The 19,478-nt window shown below is 39.8% G+C and overlaps 1 protein-coding gene across 1 annotated transcript in view; it reads right to left on the reverse strand.

Moving 5' to 3' along the window:
• TMEM41B (transmembrane protein 41B) overlaps window positions 1-18,235 on the reverse strand; it is a gene marked incomplete at its 3' end in the record, with an annotated part of 29,442 nt that extends 11,207 nt beyond the window's left edge. Inside the window, exons 1-4 of the mRNA XM_079709558.1 lie at window positions 18,192-18,235; window positions 17,950-18,075; window positions 3,501-3,618; window positions 1,233-1,361 (exon numbers count right to left, since the gene is read on the reverse strand). Of these exons, the coding sequence (XP_079565684.1) occupies window positions 1,233-1,361; window positions 3,501-3,618; window positions 17,950-18,070 (368 nt within the window). The 5' untranslated portion in view covers window positions 18,071-18,075; window positions 18,192-18,235. The remainder of the gene's footprint in view (window positions 1-1,232; window positions 1,362-3,500; window positions 3,619-17,949; window positions 18,076-18,191) is intronic.
• Between the last annotated feature and the right edge of the window lie 1,243 nt (window positions 18,236-19,478).

The following is a 19,478-nucleotide window of genomic DNA, read 5'->3' on the forward strand; positions in this document are numbered from 1 at the left end:
ACCTAGAGCCCGTGCTCCACAACAAGAGAAGCCACCGCAATAAGAAGCCCGCACACCACAACGAAAAGTAGCCCCCACTCACCACAACTAGAAAAAGCCTGCGCATAGCAACAAAGACCCAACACAGCCATAAATAAATAAATTAATTAATTAAATTAAAAAGATGCAGATGTAGAGAATGGACTTGAGGACACAGGGAGGGGGAAGGGTAAGCTGGGACGAAGTGAGAGAGTGGCATTGACATATATACACTACCAAATGTAAAAAAGATAGCTAGTGGGAAGCAGCTGCATAGCACAGGGAGATCAGCTCCATGCTTTGTGACCACCTAGAGGGGTGGGATAGGGAGGGTGAGAAGAAGACACAAGAGGGAGGGGATATGGGGATATCTGTATACATATAGCTGATTCACTTTGTTATACAGCAGAAAGTAACACAACATTGTAAAGCAATTATACACCAATAAAGATGTTTAAAAAAAAAAGTTAATGTCTTTCATTAACCGAGAAGATTTGGAAAATACGTTGGATTAGAATAAAAGATACAAAAATTAGAAATTAACATCCACAAATTGGAAGGCTAATCACCAGTTACATAGGCAGTTTGAAAATATGTAGAAAGAATAAAGCAATTTTCCTGCCTAGTTAAAATACAACATATATTTCTATATAAAACAAAGAAATACATACTAAGAACTGTAAAAAAAAAATCATATCCTTTACATGACTAGTTACTCTCATAGGATTTTTTACCAAGAAAACCATTAAATGGAAGAAAAAAATCATGAGCAAATGATTCATAACATAACATATAGAAAAGTAAAAATTAAATACAAATTATATCTTCAAACCTAAGGGAATTTTTAAAAATTTATGGTATGGTGATTATTAATTCAAAATTATTATTTAAATTAAGACAATCAATTAACTAATAAAATAATCCTAAGTAAAATGATTATCTTGAATAATACAAAGGAAAGAAAAAAAGTTTATGATAAGTGAAATAAGCAGAAAATAGAAAAACTGGTAATAAATATTCAGAAATGACAACTGACTTGAAGAGAAAGGATTAAAATGAGAATTTTTTCATTCTCATTTTTCAATATTTTATTTAAGGTTATACTGCATTAACAATTTTTAAAAGGAAAAATAGTTACGTATAACTGAGCAGAAGATCTTTTAAAACCTTTTTCTTAAACAGAACTAGAAAACATTTTTCAGTTAAAAGGATACAAAATATATGTAGCAAAATAAGCTACAAGTACTTGTACATAAAAGGTGTCCTTATATTTGGATAAAACTTTTCCTAGAGCCTTGGCATCATCCATATCTCTGGGAACCTTCATATGCACTCTTTCTTCTCTAAAGAAATAAAGTGAAAAAATTTTTAAATAGAAATTTGCCAAGATAATTCTTATCAAAGTCAAGTTCAAAACATGAAGTTTTATCCAAAATGATTTGATGCCTTGATCTGTAATATGTTAAGCATAAATTCACAAAATTTAAGTTCAAAGTCTATAAATTATTTGTTTTTAAATGCTTTAATATAATTTCATGAGATATGTAATCCATTTGAAAATTCAGGATGACCCAAACTAAAGGTTAAAAAGCATTTGCTCTAACACTGGAGTAAATTTTGAATTAAGAAATGAACCACTGATGTTAGCGTATTTAAAACATACTGAACATCATTTTGGGTAATCTTCATGATAAACTGAAGTCAATAATCAATTACAACCAAAATTAAGTAAAAATTTCAATGAATTTATAGTTCACATCTTTTCTTGAATATCCCAGCTCAAAGTTCAAATAAAAACTTAAAACACTTGTCACTTTCTATTAATTTTACTTTATATTTGGTGCCTTGTTTGGAACTGAATGTTCTGTTTGTAAAAGCCCCAAATAATCACCTTTGTGTTTAACGTATATTGTACCCATTTATCGTACCCATTTGTTTACATGAAAAAATTTAACTAACCTTGCAGAACAATGATAGAATGCTCTTTAAGTCCTATAAAAATAGCAGGTAAATTAAAATGGGTTTTCTCATTTATAAATTTAAAAGCTTTAAAAAGCTCTTTATAGGCGTGTGCATGCATCTCACACATATACACACACAGAAAGAAATAGGCAGAATATAAAAGATTTATAACAGCATATTATTATATAAAAGTGTTATATTTCTTAGAGCAGATTGGGATCCAAAACAACCTTAATCTACACTCTATATTCTTTCCCCCTTTCAGTCAGCTCTTTATTTCCTACTCCTTTGATTAAAAAGATAAAAGATCTAAAATTCAATGATACTAATATTAACATAACAATATAACATGCTATCCTCCCAAAGGCATTTACATTCACGTAAGAAATCAAAGTATTAAAATAAAAATAAGTTTAACTATAAAATTTCAAGCATAAGAAAGTGTTAATGAAAGAAATTTAGAGGAAACAGGAACTTCCTTATACCCTGAAATCACATTTCACAGTTATCCATCACCACACCAAGCTGGCCCTGGTTGAAAGTCTAACTACATTTTAGTAGTCTCTGATGTAATCTATGATTATCCAAGGGTGTTGTTATTGTGGTTGAATAACCCAGGGATATTTTATCCTCATAAGGTATGTTTCAGGTCTATAATCTTTTCCCTAAAATTCAAAAAGCTCTGAAAACCAAAAGTTCTTTGTAATCTGTCAGCAAAAATTAACCCACACTTATATACAGTTTTTCATAGTCTTCTATAATACAGGTTTCACTATAAAAATATTAATGTATTTGATTATGGGGTGCTGCCCCAGATCCTGCTGGAGATACTACATAATATACAGTATTTATTCCATGTTATCTTTCCAAAATAGAAAAGTTCTAAATTCTGAAATACGTTTCACTCCCAAGGTTTCTGCTATGGAATTGTGGCTGTATACTAGATAGACAAGTGTTTTTACAAAGTGCATTTGACAGTGAAAAGTACCGATTCAAACCATGTCATTTCTATAAAACAGGGAAGAGAAAAAGAGCTAGGAGACAGAGATGTGGTGTGGAAGTAAATGGATGAATAGAGGCAGATAAAAACTGATGACACGGAAAAGTAGGAAGGGAGAAAACAGGGATGGAAAAAGGGATAAAGCAGAGAAAAAGAGCATCAGTATTTCTCAAACTGCAGGTCAATATCTATTATGGACTGCAATATAAATTTACTTGGTCACTACTAACATTAAAAAATAATATGCAATAAATTTATTAATGTGGCTATGTTTTTCAACATAGCCATTAGAAAGATGCCTTAATTAGAGGAGCAGCACTAGGAGAACCTTGCATGGAAAATCAAGAGACATATTTGGAAAGAAGTATTTAAATTACAGTGTCAATATGAACTTGCTACAAGCCATGAGAGCTGACATACAATTATTATGTCAGTTCTGTTCCTTAAATTAGTTGAACTTTCAATGCACGTTAATCTCTATAAATGTCTAGACATTTTCCGTTTCTTTCAGTATACTTACTCACTAAGCTGAGGAAAATTTTTATATACCAAAAACATAACAAAAGCTGCAGATAAGAAAATGGACACCAATATAAGAAGCGACATTCTTGCTGACCCAGCTTCTGCACAGGCTTTCTCTGAAAAAAAAAAAAAATTATAATTAAGATAAATATAGAGGAAGACAGTATTCCAAGCCAGTAAATAATTTCCTGAAAGGTTTTCCTCCCAAGAAACTGTTCACACTTTTGCCCAAAACATCGTAACATTAAATTTTAAATACTACCATATTTGATGTTTATTAACTGGCCATAGTTCTTTGCAGGGATATATGCATTTTAGAAGCACAGAAAAACAGAACACCAGAATTTGTAGCACTGATTTGTTGATAAGCCAAAGGGGAAAAAAGGGCATTGCTCTAAATGCTATCACTGACTTTCAATTTTATATATCTATATTGGGAGATAACAGCATAGGCAGGATGGCCTCTTAAGAAAAATGAGGTAATCTGGCAATTACTTCAAACTGTCATGAGAAAGAACCAACAGATTCACTAATGCAACTGATGAATGTTACACTTTCTCTTTACACCAAGGGCTTCAGAATATAGTTGAACCTCAAATGTTTTGGGTGGTTCTGTCTGTGACTCCAAGAATGGGAGAATATGTTTGTGTTCTCCAACAAGGTAATCTTAGTGTTATCTTAAAAATCATATGCAAGTGGGCGGAGTCAAGATGGTGGAGTAGGAGAACACTAAGTTTGCATCTCCCCACAACTAGGGCACCTACCAGGTGCTGGTGGGGGACTTTGGACACCTAAGGGGACAGGAGGAACCCCTGAGCGACCGGGTAGGACATGGTGGGGAGCGAGGGGGGAGGAGAAGTGGATGCAGGAGGGACTGGCACCCATGAGGGGCGCCTGGGGGAGAGGAAGGGTTCCCACGCCCGTAGGGGCCCACTCACAGGGAGGGGATCAATGGGGATGGGGAGAGGCCGTCAGGGGATCAGAGGATTGGAAGGGAATGTGGCCAGCATTTCCCCCACCCACTCAGGCCCCAGAGCCTGCTGAGGTCCCAGGGCTGATCCTCCACCCTCCGAGGCCCCCTCCATCTGCGTGGGTCCTGGGGGTGTGAGAGGGAGGGGGAGAGGAAAAGTAGAGGCGAGATGGGACCAGTGCCCCGAGGGGTGGCTGGGGGAGGGGAGGGGTTCCCCAGCTCGGGAGGTGGGCACCGAGGAGGGGCACACCGAGGGCACACTGTGATCCCTTACCCACAGGAAGGAGATCAGTGGGGACAGGGAGGGAACCTCGGAGGATCAGAAGGTACTCGGCCAGTACTGCCCCTGCCCACTTGGGTCCCAGCAAGCCTGCTGGGCCCCCAGGCCTGAGCCTACACTGTGAGGCCCCCTCCAGCTGTGCTGAACCTAAGCCCCGCCCCCCAACCCCCAGGGCTTTTCCAGTCCTGAGCCTAGGCCCTGCCCCTGCCTAAGTCTGCCCCTCCCCCACAGCCAAGGCCTTTTCCTGCTTTTATTCTTTTTTCTTTTTGCTATTATGGTTCTGTTTTACTGTGTTGCTGTTTCATTTTTATTTGTATTTTATCTAGTATATTTTTTATCTTTCTAACTTTATTTATTTTGTATTCTTTGTTATTGCTCTGCTCCTTTTTTCTTTTTGGCCACACACCAGGTGGCTTGCGGGATCCTGGTTCACAGGCTGGGGGTTGGGCCTGAGCTCCTGTGGTGGGAGCACCGAGTCCAAACCACTGGCCTAACAGAGAACCTCAGACCCCAGGGAATATTAATCAGAGTGAGGTCTCACAGAGGTCCTCATCCCCGCACCAAGAGCCAGCTCTACCTAGCTGCCTGCAAACTCCAGTGCTGGAAACCTCAGGTCAAACAACCAGTAAGACAGGAACACAGCCCCAACCATCAAAAATAATGAGACGACAAAAAAATATGTTACAACAAAGGAACAAGGCAAAAACCTACAAGACCAAATAATGAAGAGGAAACATGCAACCTACCTGAAAAAGAATTCAGAGTAATGATAGTACAGATGATCCAAAATCTCGGAAATAGAATGGAGGCACGGATCGAGAAAATACAAGAAATGTTTAACAAAGACCTAGAAGAACTAAAGAATAAACAAGCAGTGATGAACAACACAGTAACTAAATGAAAAATACACTAGAAAGAATCAATACCAGAATAACTGAGGCAGAAGAACAGATAAGTGACGTGGAAGATAGACTGGTAGAAATAATTGCTGAGGAACAGAATAAAGAAAAAAGAATGAAAAGAATTGAGGACAGTCGCAGAGACCTCTGGGACAACATTAAATGCACAAACATTGGCATTACAGGGGTCCCTGAAGATGAAGAAAAAGAGAACGGGTATGAGAAAATATTTGAAGAGATCATAGTTGAAAACTTCCCTAACATGGGAAAGGAAATAGCCACCCAAGTCCAGGAAACGCAGAGACTCCCATACAGGATAAACCCTAGGAGAAACACACCAAGACACATATTAATCAAATTAACAAAAATTAAATTCAAAGAAAAAATATTAAAAGCAGCAAGGGAAAAGCAACAAATAACATACAAGGGAATTCCCATAAGGTTATCAGCAGATTTTTCAGCAGAAACTCTGCAGGCCAGAAGGAAGAGGCAGGATATATTTAAAATGTTGAAAGGGAAAAACCTACAATTAAGATTACTGTACCCAGCAAGGATCTCATTCAGATTTAACAGAGAAATCAAAAGTTTCACAGACAAGTAAACATTAAGAGAATTCAGCACCACCAAACCATCTCTACAACAAATGTTAAAGGAACTTCTCTAGGCAGAAACACAAGGAAAGAAAAAGACCCACAGAAACAAACCCAAAACAATTACAAAATTGTAACTACCTTGAACGTAAATGGATTAAATGCTCCAACCAAAAGACACAGACTAGCTGAATGGATACAAAAACAAGGCCCATATATATGCTGTCTACAAGAGACCCACTTCAGACCTAGGGACACATACAGACTGAAAGTGAGGAAATGGAAAAAGATATGCATTGCAAACTGAAATCAAAAGAAAGCTGGAGGGCTTCCCTGGTGGCCCAGTGGTTGAGAGTCCACCTGCCGATGCAGGGGACACGGGTTCATGCCCCAGTCCGGGAAGATCCCACATGCCGCGGAGCGGCTAGGCCCGTGAGCCATGGCCGCTGAGCCTGCACATCCGGAGCCTGTGCTCCGCAATGGGAGAGGCCACAACAGTGAGGCCCGCGTACCGCAAAAAAAAAAAAAAAAAAAAAAGAAAGCTGGAGTAGCAATACTCATATCAGATAAAATAGATTTTAAAATAAAGACTGTTACAAGGGATAGGGAAGGACACTACATAATGATCAAGGGATCAATCCAAGAAGAAGATATAACAATTATAAATATTTATGTACCCAACATAGGAGCACCTCAATACACAAGGCAAATGCTAATAGCCATAAAAGGGGAAATCGACAGTAACACAATAATAGTGGGGGACTTTAATTACACCAATGGACTGATCGTCCATACAGAAAATAAATAAGGAAACACAAGCTTTAAATGACACAATAGACCAGATAGATTTAATTGGTATTTATAGGATATTCCACCTGAAAGCAGTTGAAAACACTTTCTTCTCAAGTGCACATGGAACGTTCTCCAGGATAGATCACATCTTGGGTCACAAATCAAGCCTCAGAAAATTGAAGAATTGAAATCGTATCAAACATCTTTTCTGACCACAACGCTATGAGATTAGAAATCAATTACAGGGAAAAAACTGTAAAAAACACAAATACATGGAGGCTAAACAGTGCGCTGCTAAATAACCAAGAGATCACTGAAGAAATCAAAGAGGAAATTAAAAAATACACAGAAACGAATGACAACGAAAACACGACAACCCAAACCTATGGGATGCAGCAAAAGCAGTTCTAAGAGGGAAGTTTATAGCAATTCAATCTCACCTCAAGAAACAAGAAAAATCTCAAACAATCTAACCTCACACCTAAAGCAACTAGAAAAAGAAGAACAAAGAAAACCCAAAGTTAGTAGAAGAAAAGAAATCATAAAGATCAGAGCAGAAATAAATGAAATAGAAATGAAGAAAACATTAGCAATGATGAATAAAACTAAGTTAGTTCTTTGAGAAGGTAAACAAAATTGATAAACCTTTAGCCAGACTTACCAAGAAAAAAGGGAGGGGACTCAAATCAATAAAATTGAAATGAGAGACTTGCCTGGTGGTGCAGTTGTTAAGAATCTGCCTTCCAATGCAGGGTTCGATCCCTGGTCAGGGAACTAAGATCCCACATGCTGCATGGCAAATAAGCCCACGTGCCGCAACTACTGAGTCTGCACACCACAACTAGAGACCCCACGTGCTGCAAATAGAGAGAAGCCCATGTGCTGCACCTAGAGAAGCCCATGCGCCACAACAAAGAGCCCGCAGGCTGCAACAAAAGATCCTGCATGCTGCAACAAAGATCCAGTATGCCACAACTAAGACCTGACACAAATAAATAAATAAATATTTTTAAAAATAAAAATTGAAAAAATTAGAAATGAAAAAGGAGAAATTACAACTGACACTGCAGCAATACAAAGGATCATAAGAGACTACTACAAGCAACCTTATGCCAATAAAATGGACAACCTGGAAGATATGGACAAATTCTTGGAAAGATACAACTTTCCAAGACTGAACCAGGAAGAATTAGAAAATATAAACAGACCTATCACAAGTAATGAAATTGAAACCGTAATTACAAATCTTCCAACAAACAAAAGTCCAGGACCACATGACTTCACAGGCGAATTCTATCAAACATTTAGAGAAGAGCTAACACCTATCCTTCTCAAGCTCTTCTAAAAAATTGCAGAGGAAGGAACACTCCCAAACTCATTCAACAAGGCCACCATCACCCTGGTACCAAAAGCAGGCAAAGATATCACAAAAAAAGAAAAGTACAGGCCAATATCACTTATGAAAATAGACACAAAAATGCTCAACAAAATACTAGCAAACAGAATCCAACAACACATTAAAAAGATCATACAGGGCCTCCCTGGTGGCGCAGTGGTTGAGAGTCCGCCTGCTGATGCAGGGGATACGGGTTCGTGCCCCGGTCTGGGAGGATCCCATATGCCGCGGAGCGGCTGGGCCCGTGAGCCATGGCCGCTGAGCCTGCGCATCCAGAGCCTGTGCTCTGCAACAGGAGAGGCCACAACAGTGAGAGGCCTGCGTACCGCAAAAAAATAAAAAAAAATAAAATAAAAAGATCATACACCATGATTAAGTGGTATTTATCCCAGGGATGCAAGGATTCTTCAATATATGCAAATCAATGTGATACACCATATTAACAAATTAAAGAATAAAAACTATATGATCATCTCAATAGATGCAGAAAAAACTTTTGACAAAATTCAACACCCATTTATGGTAAAAACTCTCCAGAAAGTGGGCATACAGGGAACCTACCTCAACATAATAAAGGCCATATACGACAAACCCACAGCAAACATCATTCTCAATGGTCAAAAACTTAAAGTATTTCCTCTAAGATCAGGATCAAGACAAGGATGTCCACTCTCACCACTATTACTCAACATAGTATTGGAAGTCCTAGCTACAGCAATCAGAGGAGAAAAAAGAAATAAAAGGAATACAAGTTAGAAAAGAAGAAGTAAAACTGTCACTGTTTGCAGATGACATGATACTATACATAGAGAATCCTAAAGATGCCACCAGAAAACTACTAGAACTAATCAATGAATTTGGTAAGGTTGCAGGATACAAAATTAACACACAGAAATCTCTGGCATTCCTATACACTAACAACGAAAGATCAGAATGAGAAATTAAGGAAACAATCCCATTCACCATTGCAACAAAAAGAATAAAATACCTAGGAATAAACCTACCTAAGGAAGCAAAAGACCTGTACTCAGAAAACTATAAAACACTGATGAAAAAAATCAAAGATGACACAAACAGATGGAGAGATATACCACGCTCCTGGATTGTTAGAATCAATACTGTGAAAATGACTATACTACCCAAAGCAGGCTATAGGTTCAGTGCAATCCCTATCAAATTATCAATGGCATTTTTCACTGAATTAGAACAAAAAAATGTTACAATTTGTATGGAAACACAAAAGACCCCAAATAACCAACGCAATCTTGAGAAAGAAAAATGGAGCTGGAAGAATCAGGCTCCTCAACTTCAGACTCTACTACAAAGCTACAGTAATCAAGAAAGTATGGTACTGGCACAAAAAACAGAAATATAGATCAATGGAACAGGATAGAAAGCCCAGAGATAAACCCATGCACATATGATCACCTTATCTTTGATAAAGGAGCCAACAATATAAAATGGAGAAAAGGCAGCCTCTTCAATTAGTGGTGCAGGGAAAACTGGACAACTACATGTAAAAAAATGAAATTAGAACACTACCTAACACCATACACAAAAGTAAACTCAAAATGGATTAAAGACCTAAATGTAGGACTGTACATTATAAAACTCTTAGAGGAAAACCACTCTGACATAAATCACAGCAAGATCTTCTATGACCCACCTCCTCGAGTAGTGAAAATAAAAGCAAAAATAAGCAAGTAGGACCTAATTAAAGTTAAAAGCTTTTGTACAGCAAAGGAAACCATAAGCAAGATGAAAAGACAACCCTCAGAATAGGAGAAAATATTTGCAAATGAATCAACAAAGGATTAATCCCAAAATACACAAACAGCTCATGCAGCTCAATATCAAAAAAACAAACAACCCAATCCAAAAATGGGCAGAAGACCTAAATAGACATTTCACCAAAGACATACAGATGGCCAAGAGGCAACATGAAAAGATGCTCAACATCACTAATTATTAGAGAAATGCAAATCAAAGCTACAATGAGGTTATCGCCTCACACCAGTCAGAATGGCCATCATCAAAAAATCTACAAACAATAAATGCTGGAGAGGGTGTGGAGAAAAGGGAACCCTCCTACACTGTTAGTGGGAATGTAAATGGATACAGCCACTATGGAAAACAGTATGGAGGTTCCTTAAAAAACTAAAAATAGAACTACCATATGACCCAGCAATCCCACTACTGGGCATATACCCTGAGAAAACCATAATTCAAGAAGCTACATGTGCCCCAATGTTCACTGCAGCACTATTTACAATAGCCAGGACATGGAAACAACCTAAATGTCCATCGACAGATGAATGGATAAAGAAGATGTGGTACATATATATAATGGAATATTACTCAGCCATAAAAAGAAATGAAATTGGGTCTTTGTAGAGATGTGGATGGACCTAGAGTCTGTCATACAGAGTGAACTAAGTCAGAAAGAGAAAAACAAATATTGTATATTAACGCATATATGTGGAATCTAGAAAAACAGTACAGATGAACCTATTTGCAGGGCGGGAATAGAAATGCAGATGTAGAGAACAGACGTGTGGACACAGGCGGGGAAGGGGAGGGTGGGATGAATTGGGAGATTAGGTCTGACATAAATACACTACCATCTGTAAAATGGATAGCTAGTGGGAACCTGCTATAAAGCACAGGGAGCTCAGCGAGGTGCTCTGTGATGACCTAGATGGGTGGGAAGTGGCGGGGTCCAAGAGGGAGGGGATATATGTATACATATAGCTGATTCACTTCATTGTACAGCAGAAACTAACACAACATTGTAAGGCAATTATACTCCAATTAAAAAAATTTAAATAAATACTTCAGTAGGTAACAGTCCTCTTAAATTAAAAATTAAACAAGACATTTTACATTGCAACTCTAAAATGTAACTACAATATTTTTCTTCCCATCATTAATTCACAAGTTCTAAGTAAGGGATCGGAGAGGAGAAAGGTGTGGACTTAACTGGACTACGGAACACCACCCTAAGCCTTCCTTGAGTACACATCTCTCTGATTGCTACTTGTTGCCTTACAGTTGGATGATGAAATATATAGACATTTGTTGAACAAAATTAACCTCCAAGTTTAACTCGATACATATTTTTTTCACTCTCTGAAAGGAAAACTTTTTCAAGTATTGTACTCAGCACAATGTAAACACAAGAAAACAGCTAATAATGCAATAAAACTATTAAAAATAAAAGTCAATTTTGAAGCTCTCCATTCTTTCACACAAACTTGGAAATAGGGAGTGTTCCCTATTATGATTCCACAATTCTTTCTGAGTATAGTTCTAATAAATCTAGAGACTAGCACGTAATTCATTTAGTTCTGAACAGAGATAAAAGTTATAAACTTGGGAATTCCCTGGCTGTCCAGTGGTTAGGACTCCACACTTCCATTGCTGGGGGCCCAGGTTCGATCCCTGGTCAGGGAACTAAGATCCCACAAGTCCAAGGTGCAGCCAAAAAAAAAAAAGAAAGGTTATAAACCTTGCTTTAATGATTCAACATCTGAACGTGTAACATACACATTTATAATGTGCATCCTCCTTCTGGTTGCATTAGACACATGTTATTTAGCATTTAGAGCCACCCACAACAGTGCTTTATACATTCATTAACCTCCAAATCTTCCATCATACTAATTCCCATTCTCATTTATTCCATTATCTGTTTTCCAACCTCCTCCCAGGCCAAAGGTACAGCTAGAGAAAGATCATTGTGCTCTCTTGGCTTACAAGTTCATATGCTTCCTGCTTTTCTATCGTCAATTAAGGTTATCACTGGCAAACTATGATCCTTTTACAGTACCCTCCAAAAGGGCTATTTCAAGTCTCTTCAAGCCTTTAATTCTACTTCCCCCTAGTCCCAACCAATGAGGCTGTCTCCACACTTTAGAGAGCTTCCCAATCTCTACCTCAAGATCTGTTCACCAAATTATCTCCACTTCCCTCTTTCCCCTTATTTTTGCATCAAATGCCAACACACTTCCTTGCAGATCTTGCTCTCAGAATTATCGCATCTCCGTTCACTGAATATCTTCAATTCTTCCCGCTAACAAGCAACTCTTCTCTAACTTCTAATATGCATATATCTATCCTGAAAAATCAAAACTTAACCTTAATGCCCCTGTAGTAGCTCTCTATTTCTCTTATAACTTTCATATCAATACCTTTTGAAAAGCAAAATCTTTATATCTACAAGATTTTAGGAATCATTCTTACTGGTCATCTAGTCCACTAGTTCTAGACCTACAGAATCCTACCATGGAGGAAGCAAAAGACCCATCTCCCCTGAGGACACAGTTTACAGGAACTCTAACAAGTTTTTCAGAGTTCTTTTTTTTAAAATTTATTTGGCTGCATGGGGTCTTAGTTGTGGCACGCAGGCTCTTTGTTGCAGCACGTGGGATCTTGTGTGGTGCGCGAGCTTCTCTAGTTGCAGCAAGTGGGCTTCTCTCTAGTTGTGGCGTGTGGGCTCCAGAGCACGTGGGCTCAGTAGTTGCACTGCGCAGGCTCCAGGGTGCCCGGGCTCAGTAGTTGCAGCACACAGGCTTAGTTGCCCCACAGCATGTGGGATCTTAGTTCCCCGACCAGGGATTGAACCCACGTCCCTTGCATTGGAAGGCAGATTTTTAACCACTGGACCACCAGGGAATTCCCTCTAACAAGTTTTTTATGGTTACAAGAATCTATTGTAATATTTTTGGAAGTAAATTTTATCTCAAGAGCTTAAAAATTTTTAGGGCTTCCCTGGTGGCGCAGTGGTTGAGAGTCCGCCTGCCGATGCAGGGGACATGGGTTCGTGCCCCGGTCTGGGAAGATCCCACATGCCGCGGAGTGGCTGGGCCGGTGAGTCATGGCCGCTGAGCCTGGGCGTCCGGAGCCTGTGCTCCGCAACAGGAGAGGCCACAACAGTGAGAGGCCCGCGTACCGCACACACAAAAAAAATAATAAATAATAAATAAAAAATTTTTAAATTATATATTAATAATCAAAAATGGTAGTATCATCAAGTATAAATTTAAACAGCTAAAATAACTTTTTTATAAAATATAAAGAATTAACCATTAAAAAAACACACAGAGAGAAAGCATGTTTGCAGGCAGCAGAAGAAAGAGCACTACCTATCTTGTATAAAGATACTCATTCTCTGATGTTTATGCCCTGCATCTCTGCTACCATTCAACCCACACAGCCTCACTCACTATCATCAACCACTTTCAGGCACTTCCCCTATTCAGTGAAGACTAAGCCAAGCTTCAAGCAAACTTTTCATAATCCTAAAAGATACATCTATTTAGATGATTCATCCAGCCTCAAAATTCTTAGACTTTCATTTCTATTCAACTTTAGCCACCCACTTCCAGTGGTACACTAAGTTCTTACACTACCTGCTCTATCTTGGATATTTTAAATTCCAACATGCCATTCCTTGATCGTCTTTATTCTTTCATGAACTTAACACCTCCATTTTCTCCCTCTGTTGGGCTCCTCACTTCTCTTCCTTCTATGCCCAGCCTGGACTCCATGGTATATCCAGCAGCACCTCTGATTACAATCCTCACTCTTTCCTTACAGCTAATCTAACCCAAAATCAGTGTTTCAAGCTCACTTTCTTCATTCCTACACCAAGATGGTTGAGCACAAGTAGAGAAGAATCATGAGTGACCCATCACAGAAATCCACGTCAATGGGAAAACTGACTTAGTCTCATTTCTACTCCCTTTTTTTAGGTGTTGAACATGAATCAGGCGGAGCCAATTAGGTTATTCTTATCCTCTGACAACAGTGATAGGTTCATTTGATCTGAGGCAATCTAATCAGAGTTAATATCTAAATTTGTATTGCTAATACTTAGAAAAAGATTCTCAAAATTATCAAGGAAGCATTTAGCTTACCTGGACCTTCAAGAGGAATCAACCTTAAAGTAAAGCTGATATCAGGTAAGCAAAACAAGATATGAAAGAAATCTGATCCTGATGATATCACTGAGCCACTGGTCCCAGACTGAAGCCAGTGAATCCCACTTAATCTCTCAACTTTCTGGTTATATGAACCAATAAACCTCCTTTTAGCAAAGCTTTCGATTGTGTTTTCTACTGATTACAAGCAAAAGAATCCTGATATATAATATTTGGGTTGAGACTGACATCAACACATCATACTAATACCTTGGTTGATGTCCAAATGCCAATTTTAGTCTTAGTTCCCAGTTATCAGTAATCAGAGCTTTCTTCTTCCTCTAAGCCAGTACCTAGCTCATAGCAGACGCTCAAAGGATATTTGTTGAACCACATTAGCAAGGCAGAACCTAGAACAGGCATCTGAGAGGGATTTATTATCCAATTTTGAACAATACTGTCTCCTAAGAGCTGTAAAACCAACTTCAGGACAGTGTTTCCCAAACATTTTTGGCTGCTTTCCACAATAAGTAGTGTATTTTATATCGTGATCTGATACACACAAAATCTATATAACTGAAAAATAAAATTCAAAGAATACTTACCCCCTACTACACGCAAAGAACTCCGCTATTTTCTCTTCCATTTTTTTAAATGGCTCATGATTACCCATCAAATTCATTTCACACCACTCACAAAGGTATGACCTATATATTGGAAAACATGGTCCTAGGAGTTCTCTTAAATCAAAATGGGGAACTTCTATGATTTGCGAGTAAAAAGATCAGCCAGGGCAAACAACAAAAGAAAATAAAACACCTGGTCCAGGTACCCTTGCACACAGAGTAGGTCAAGAGCCTCTCAAGTAGTAATACCTCTTGTCTCTCACCCTTTCTAATCATGCAAGAATTAGACTTTCAGTGTTATTGCCTTGCTCAAATCATCACAGCGGTCCTCAGTAAGACTCAGACGTCGGACTAGAGTCAAGGCAAGGAATCCACTAAATGTACCAAACACTGCATGTGAGGTGTAAAGTATTTCAAACATACACACAATGACAACTATTTGTCAAAATTACGTAGATGTATCAGTTAATAAAAATAAAAATTTATTTAAAAATACAAATACGGGCTTCCGTGGTGGCGCAGTGGTTGAGAGTCCGCCTGCCGATGCAGGGGACGCGGGTTCGTGCCCCGGTCCGGGAAGATCCCACGTGCCGCGGAGCAGCTGGTCCCGTGAGCCATGGCCGCTGAGCCTGCGCGTCCGGAGCCTGTGCTCCGCAACGGGTGAGGCCACAACAGTGAGAGGCCCGCGTACCGCAAAAAAAAAAACAAAAAAACAAAAAAACAAAAATAAAAATACAAATACATGGAATTTATAGAAACACTCTATTACCATGTATTTCTCAAGAGTTAATAAAATTTTTTCTCTAAAACCTTTCCTTTTCTGAATAAAAATTAAAAAAAAAAAGAAATCCTATACTACTGACAAGTTTATCTCTTTATAGACGCACACAAAAGGTTCACACTAACTAACCTTCAAGCCTAATGTTTCCCCCACCCAGAATCCTTTTCTGTTCTCTCTACTAACCCAAACCCTACTTTTCTATGAAGGAGTGCCTTCACATCTCTTCCCTCTGTCTTCCTATAGATTTGTAGTCCACAGAAGTCATTTGACAGCATCACAAAAATAACTTTGTTGAATGTGTTGTTCAAATGTTAAAATACAATAAACAATTGTAAAAGCACTTTGGCCGGGCTTCCCTGGTGGCGCGGTGGTTGGGAGTCCGCCTGCCGATGCGGGGGACGCGGGTTCGTGCCCTGGTCCGGGAGACTCCCACATGCCGTGAAGCGGCTGGGCCCCTGAGCCATGGCCGCTGAGCCTGCACGTCTGGAGCCTGTGCTCCGCAACGGGAAGGGCCACGACAGTGAGAGGCCCGCGAACCGCAAAAAAAAAAAAAAAAAAGCACTTTGGCAGTTTCAAGGTCTTATTTTCTTAACAGCTTAAGGTTAAAAAATAATAATAATAATAAAATAACTGACTGCTATCCCAAACCAAATGACAATCTTTAGGGATGTCCTATCTGGACAACATGGAAAATACTTCTTAAGTATTTTCCTATCTGGAAAATACTTTTTCAGGAAGCCCTTAGATTACTGTCATTCTCAGTTGCAGCATCATCAAAAGAAGGTCACTGTCATTTAGAGTGGATTTATACCTTGACAACACTTCATTTCTGGTTTTTGAAGTTATTTGGCTCTATTGTCTCTAAGGTGTAAAAATATCCAAATATATAAAGCCAAAAGACCCAAATTAGACTGGAGACATTTTAAATTATTTGAAAATAAAATACCATTTTCTGCAAGACGTTTTCTAAATTTTTCATATGTTTTAAATTTGATTCAAAAAATTTCAGCTGATGGGAATTCCCTGGCGGTGGTTAAGGACTCGGCACTTTCACTACCAGGACACGGGCTCGATCCCTGGTCAGGGAACTAAGAGCCACACGGCACAGCCAAAAAAAAAATTTCAGCTGAATGTTAAACATATTATCTCCATATATAAATATATTTTTAAAGTGTATAATACTTTACTGATGACTATAGTTACAATGTCGCTAGACACTCTTAAAAGATCCTCTCTTTACCCATCACTGGTGGTGGAACACATCAGTGTGAGTAAGCTGCAGACAACTTAATGGGCATTTGTTAGGATCTCTCCAAGTTTATGGGCCTTGAAAGCATTTAAGGAGCTTAAATCGCTTCAACTGCTGAAAAGCAATGAAAACTCTACGCCCAGATGAAATCAAAGTATTTAGTTTCTAGGTACACTTTTTTTCTTAAAATAATATTTGAGGCCCTGAGAAATGCCAGGATGGCGTAGTGGAAAAAAAACTTGAGAATAAGAGATCTTAGCTATAACAGTAATTGCTAACATTTATTCAGCCTTCACTTCATATAAGCCAAACATTACACTAAATCCTTTATGTGAATTATTTTGTGTAATCCACGCACCAATCTTAAGTAGATATTACTATTATTAATATTATCACCATCCCCACTGTACAGTTCAGATACTGAGCTTTTGAAGGATAACAAGTCCAAAGTCTTAAGTGGTAGAGCAGGGACGCAAACCCAAGTGTTCTTGCCACCTCGAAGCGGCACCTGGACGTAGTTAAATCCTTGCTTTTAGCCAATACTTCACTAATCTGGCTTTCTGACTTTGTGCAAGTTATATATCCACTCTGGACCTCAGTCTTCTCATCTATAAAAATAAAGCAACGAATGCTAACGTTCCTTCCAGTTCTGCCTAACTTCAGTATTATCAACCTTACAATCTCCCTGAGCGTCAACCAGCCAGTGTTATTCCTTCTTCTAATTGAACTCAGCTAAAAAAGCATTTACGAACCCACTAGGTGTCCGGCCTTGTGGTAGGCCGTAGCCTAGGTCCCCCACTCTGCTCCCGCCCCTAGATGCCAACAGGCCCCCCTTCCACCCGCAAATCCCCTGGACCCGCTGGGGTCCTTTCTCCTCCGAAGCCCCTCCCGGCACACTCCCGCCTCTGGGCCAGCCCCAGCTCTGGTTCCCAGGTCTACTCACCCTTCAGGTGGTCTCCGCTGCCTGGCGCCGAGGGACCCCGCGGCCCCGCTGCCTTGTCTCCCGGAGGGGTCGTATGGAGTGCCCCCGTTTGCGACCTTTCGACAACTCTGCTTTTCGTCATGGCTGCTGCAGGGAAGGTGGAGGAAGCGGGGTGATGCCGCGGCCCCTTAACAACTACGCGGCAGGCTCCTTACAACACCCAGGGGCCACAGCCACAGCCACTTCCGGGACAACGACCTTACCTGAGACGACCTCACGCCCGCGAGCACAGTGACGCCGAGCCGGGTCCCGCAGCGCCCACTCGGACTAGGCTCCGCCCCGCCCCGCCCCCGAGGCTCGCGCGCTCGCGCCCGCCCAGTAACCGCGAGACAAGTCAGGGTCCCCGCCCGCCCCACTTGCTGCCCCGCCCCACTTGCTGCCCCGCCCCGCATCATGACTGCGCGGAGCATGCGCAGTCACGGCACCGGAGTCAGCGGGTGTGACTCAGAGAAGCAGGCGTCCAAAGCGCAGCTCTAATTATCCGGAAGTGCGATCTCAGGGACTGTAATGCCTTTGTCCTGGCGACCGGAAGTGCCCGGGAATGATTAGTTGGAGTTTCGCGGTGGATGCTGATTCAGCTGACTCCCTTCTCTACCAATTCGAGAATCTGTCTTGGTCTGAAGATGTTGGAAAACATAAAGCCTGAGCCGAACCCACCGAGTTTTAGGAAACTAAGGCTCAAGGAGCCCGTAATCTGTGAAGGTCACAGGGTGGCAGAAATCGGTTTAGAATCCAGTTTTCTTGTTCCCAAGCAAATGCTTTCCCACGTCATCGCCCTGCCACCCCTCATTTGTAAATCCAGGTCAGCGCATTTATCTTTTCCTTTCGTAGAGCCCAAACGTACCTTTTTGGCGGTTACTTTTTCCACTCCTACCTCTCAGAGTGGTATTCAGCTTACTCACTTGTGAATGTATTGTAATTCTCTCTTGAAAGTAACTTGGCAATGTGTATAAAAATACTGATTGTTCCTATCCAGTAATTAAATTTCTAAGAAGCTATTCTGTGGGAATAAACATGCAGAGGGAGTTATTCCTAACGGGATTATTTCTTAGTATAATAGTAAATGGGGAAGCAATCTAAAAACCCAACACCAAAAAATGGTTAGGTAAATGATGGGAGAACCATTCAGTGGAACTGTTTTATGTACACATCCTCTGCCTACTTATATTAAGACCTTCAGTGACCACTCTAAGAGATAGCTTCCCATTTAATTCCTTCATGGCCGTTATTAAAAGCAATAATTATTTGGATTATTTGTTTACTTGTTTATTGTCTGCCTCCACCTCTAGAATGTAAGCTCCATTAAGGTAAGGGGCCTTGTCTTTTTGTCCACCATTGTATCCCCAAGGAGATGACAGTGCCAACACCTAAGAGGGCATTCAATAAATATGTTGAATAGATTTTCAACCATAAAAAATTACGAAGAGGGGCTTCTCTGGTGGCGCAGTGGTTAAGAATCCGCCTACCAAGGCAGGGGACATGGGTTCAAG

This window comes from Hyperoodon ampullatus, assembly GCF_949752795.1.
Source record: "Hyperoodon ampullatus genome assembly, chromosome: 7".
NCBI lineage: Eukaryota > Metazoa > Chordata > Mammalia > Artiodactyla > Ziphiidae > Hyperoodon > Hyperoodon ampullatus.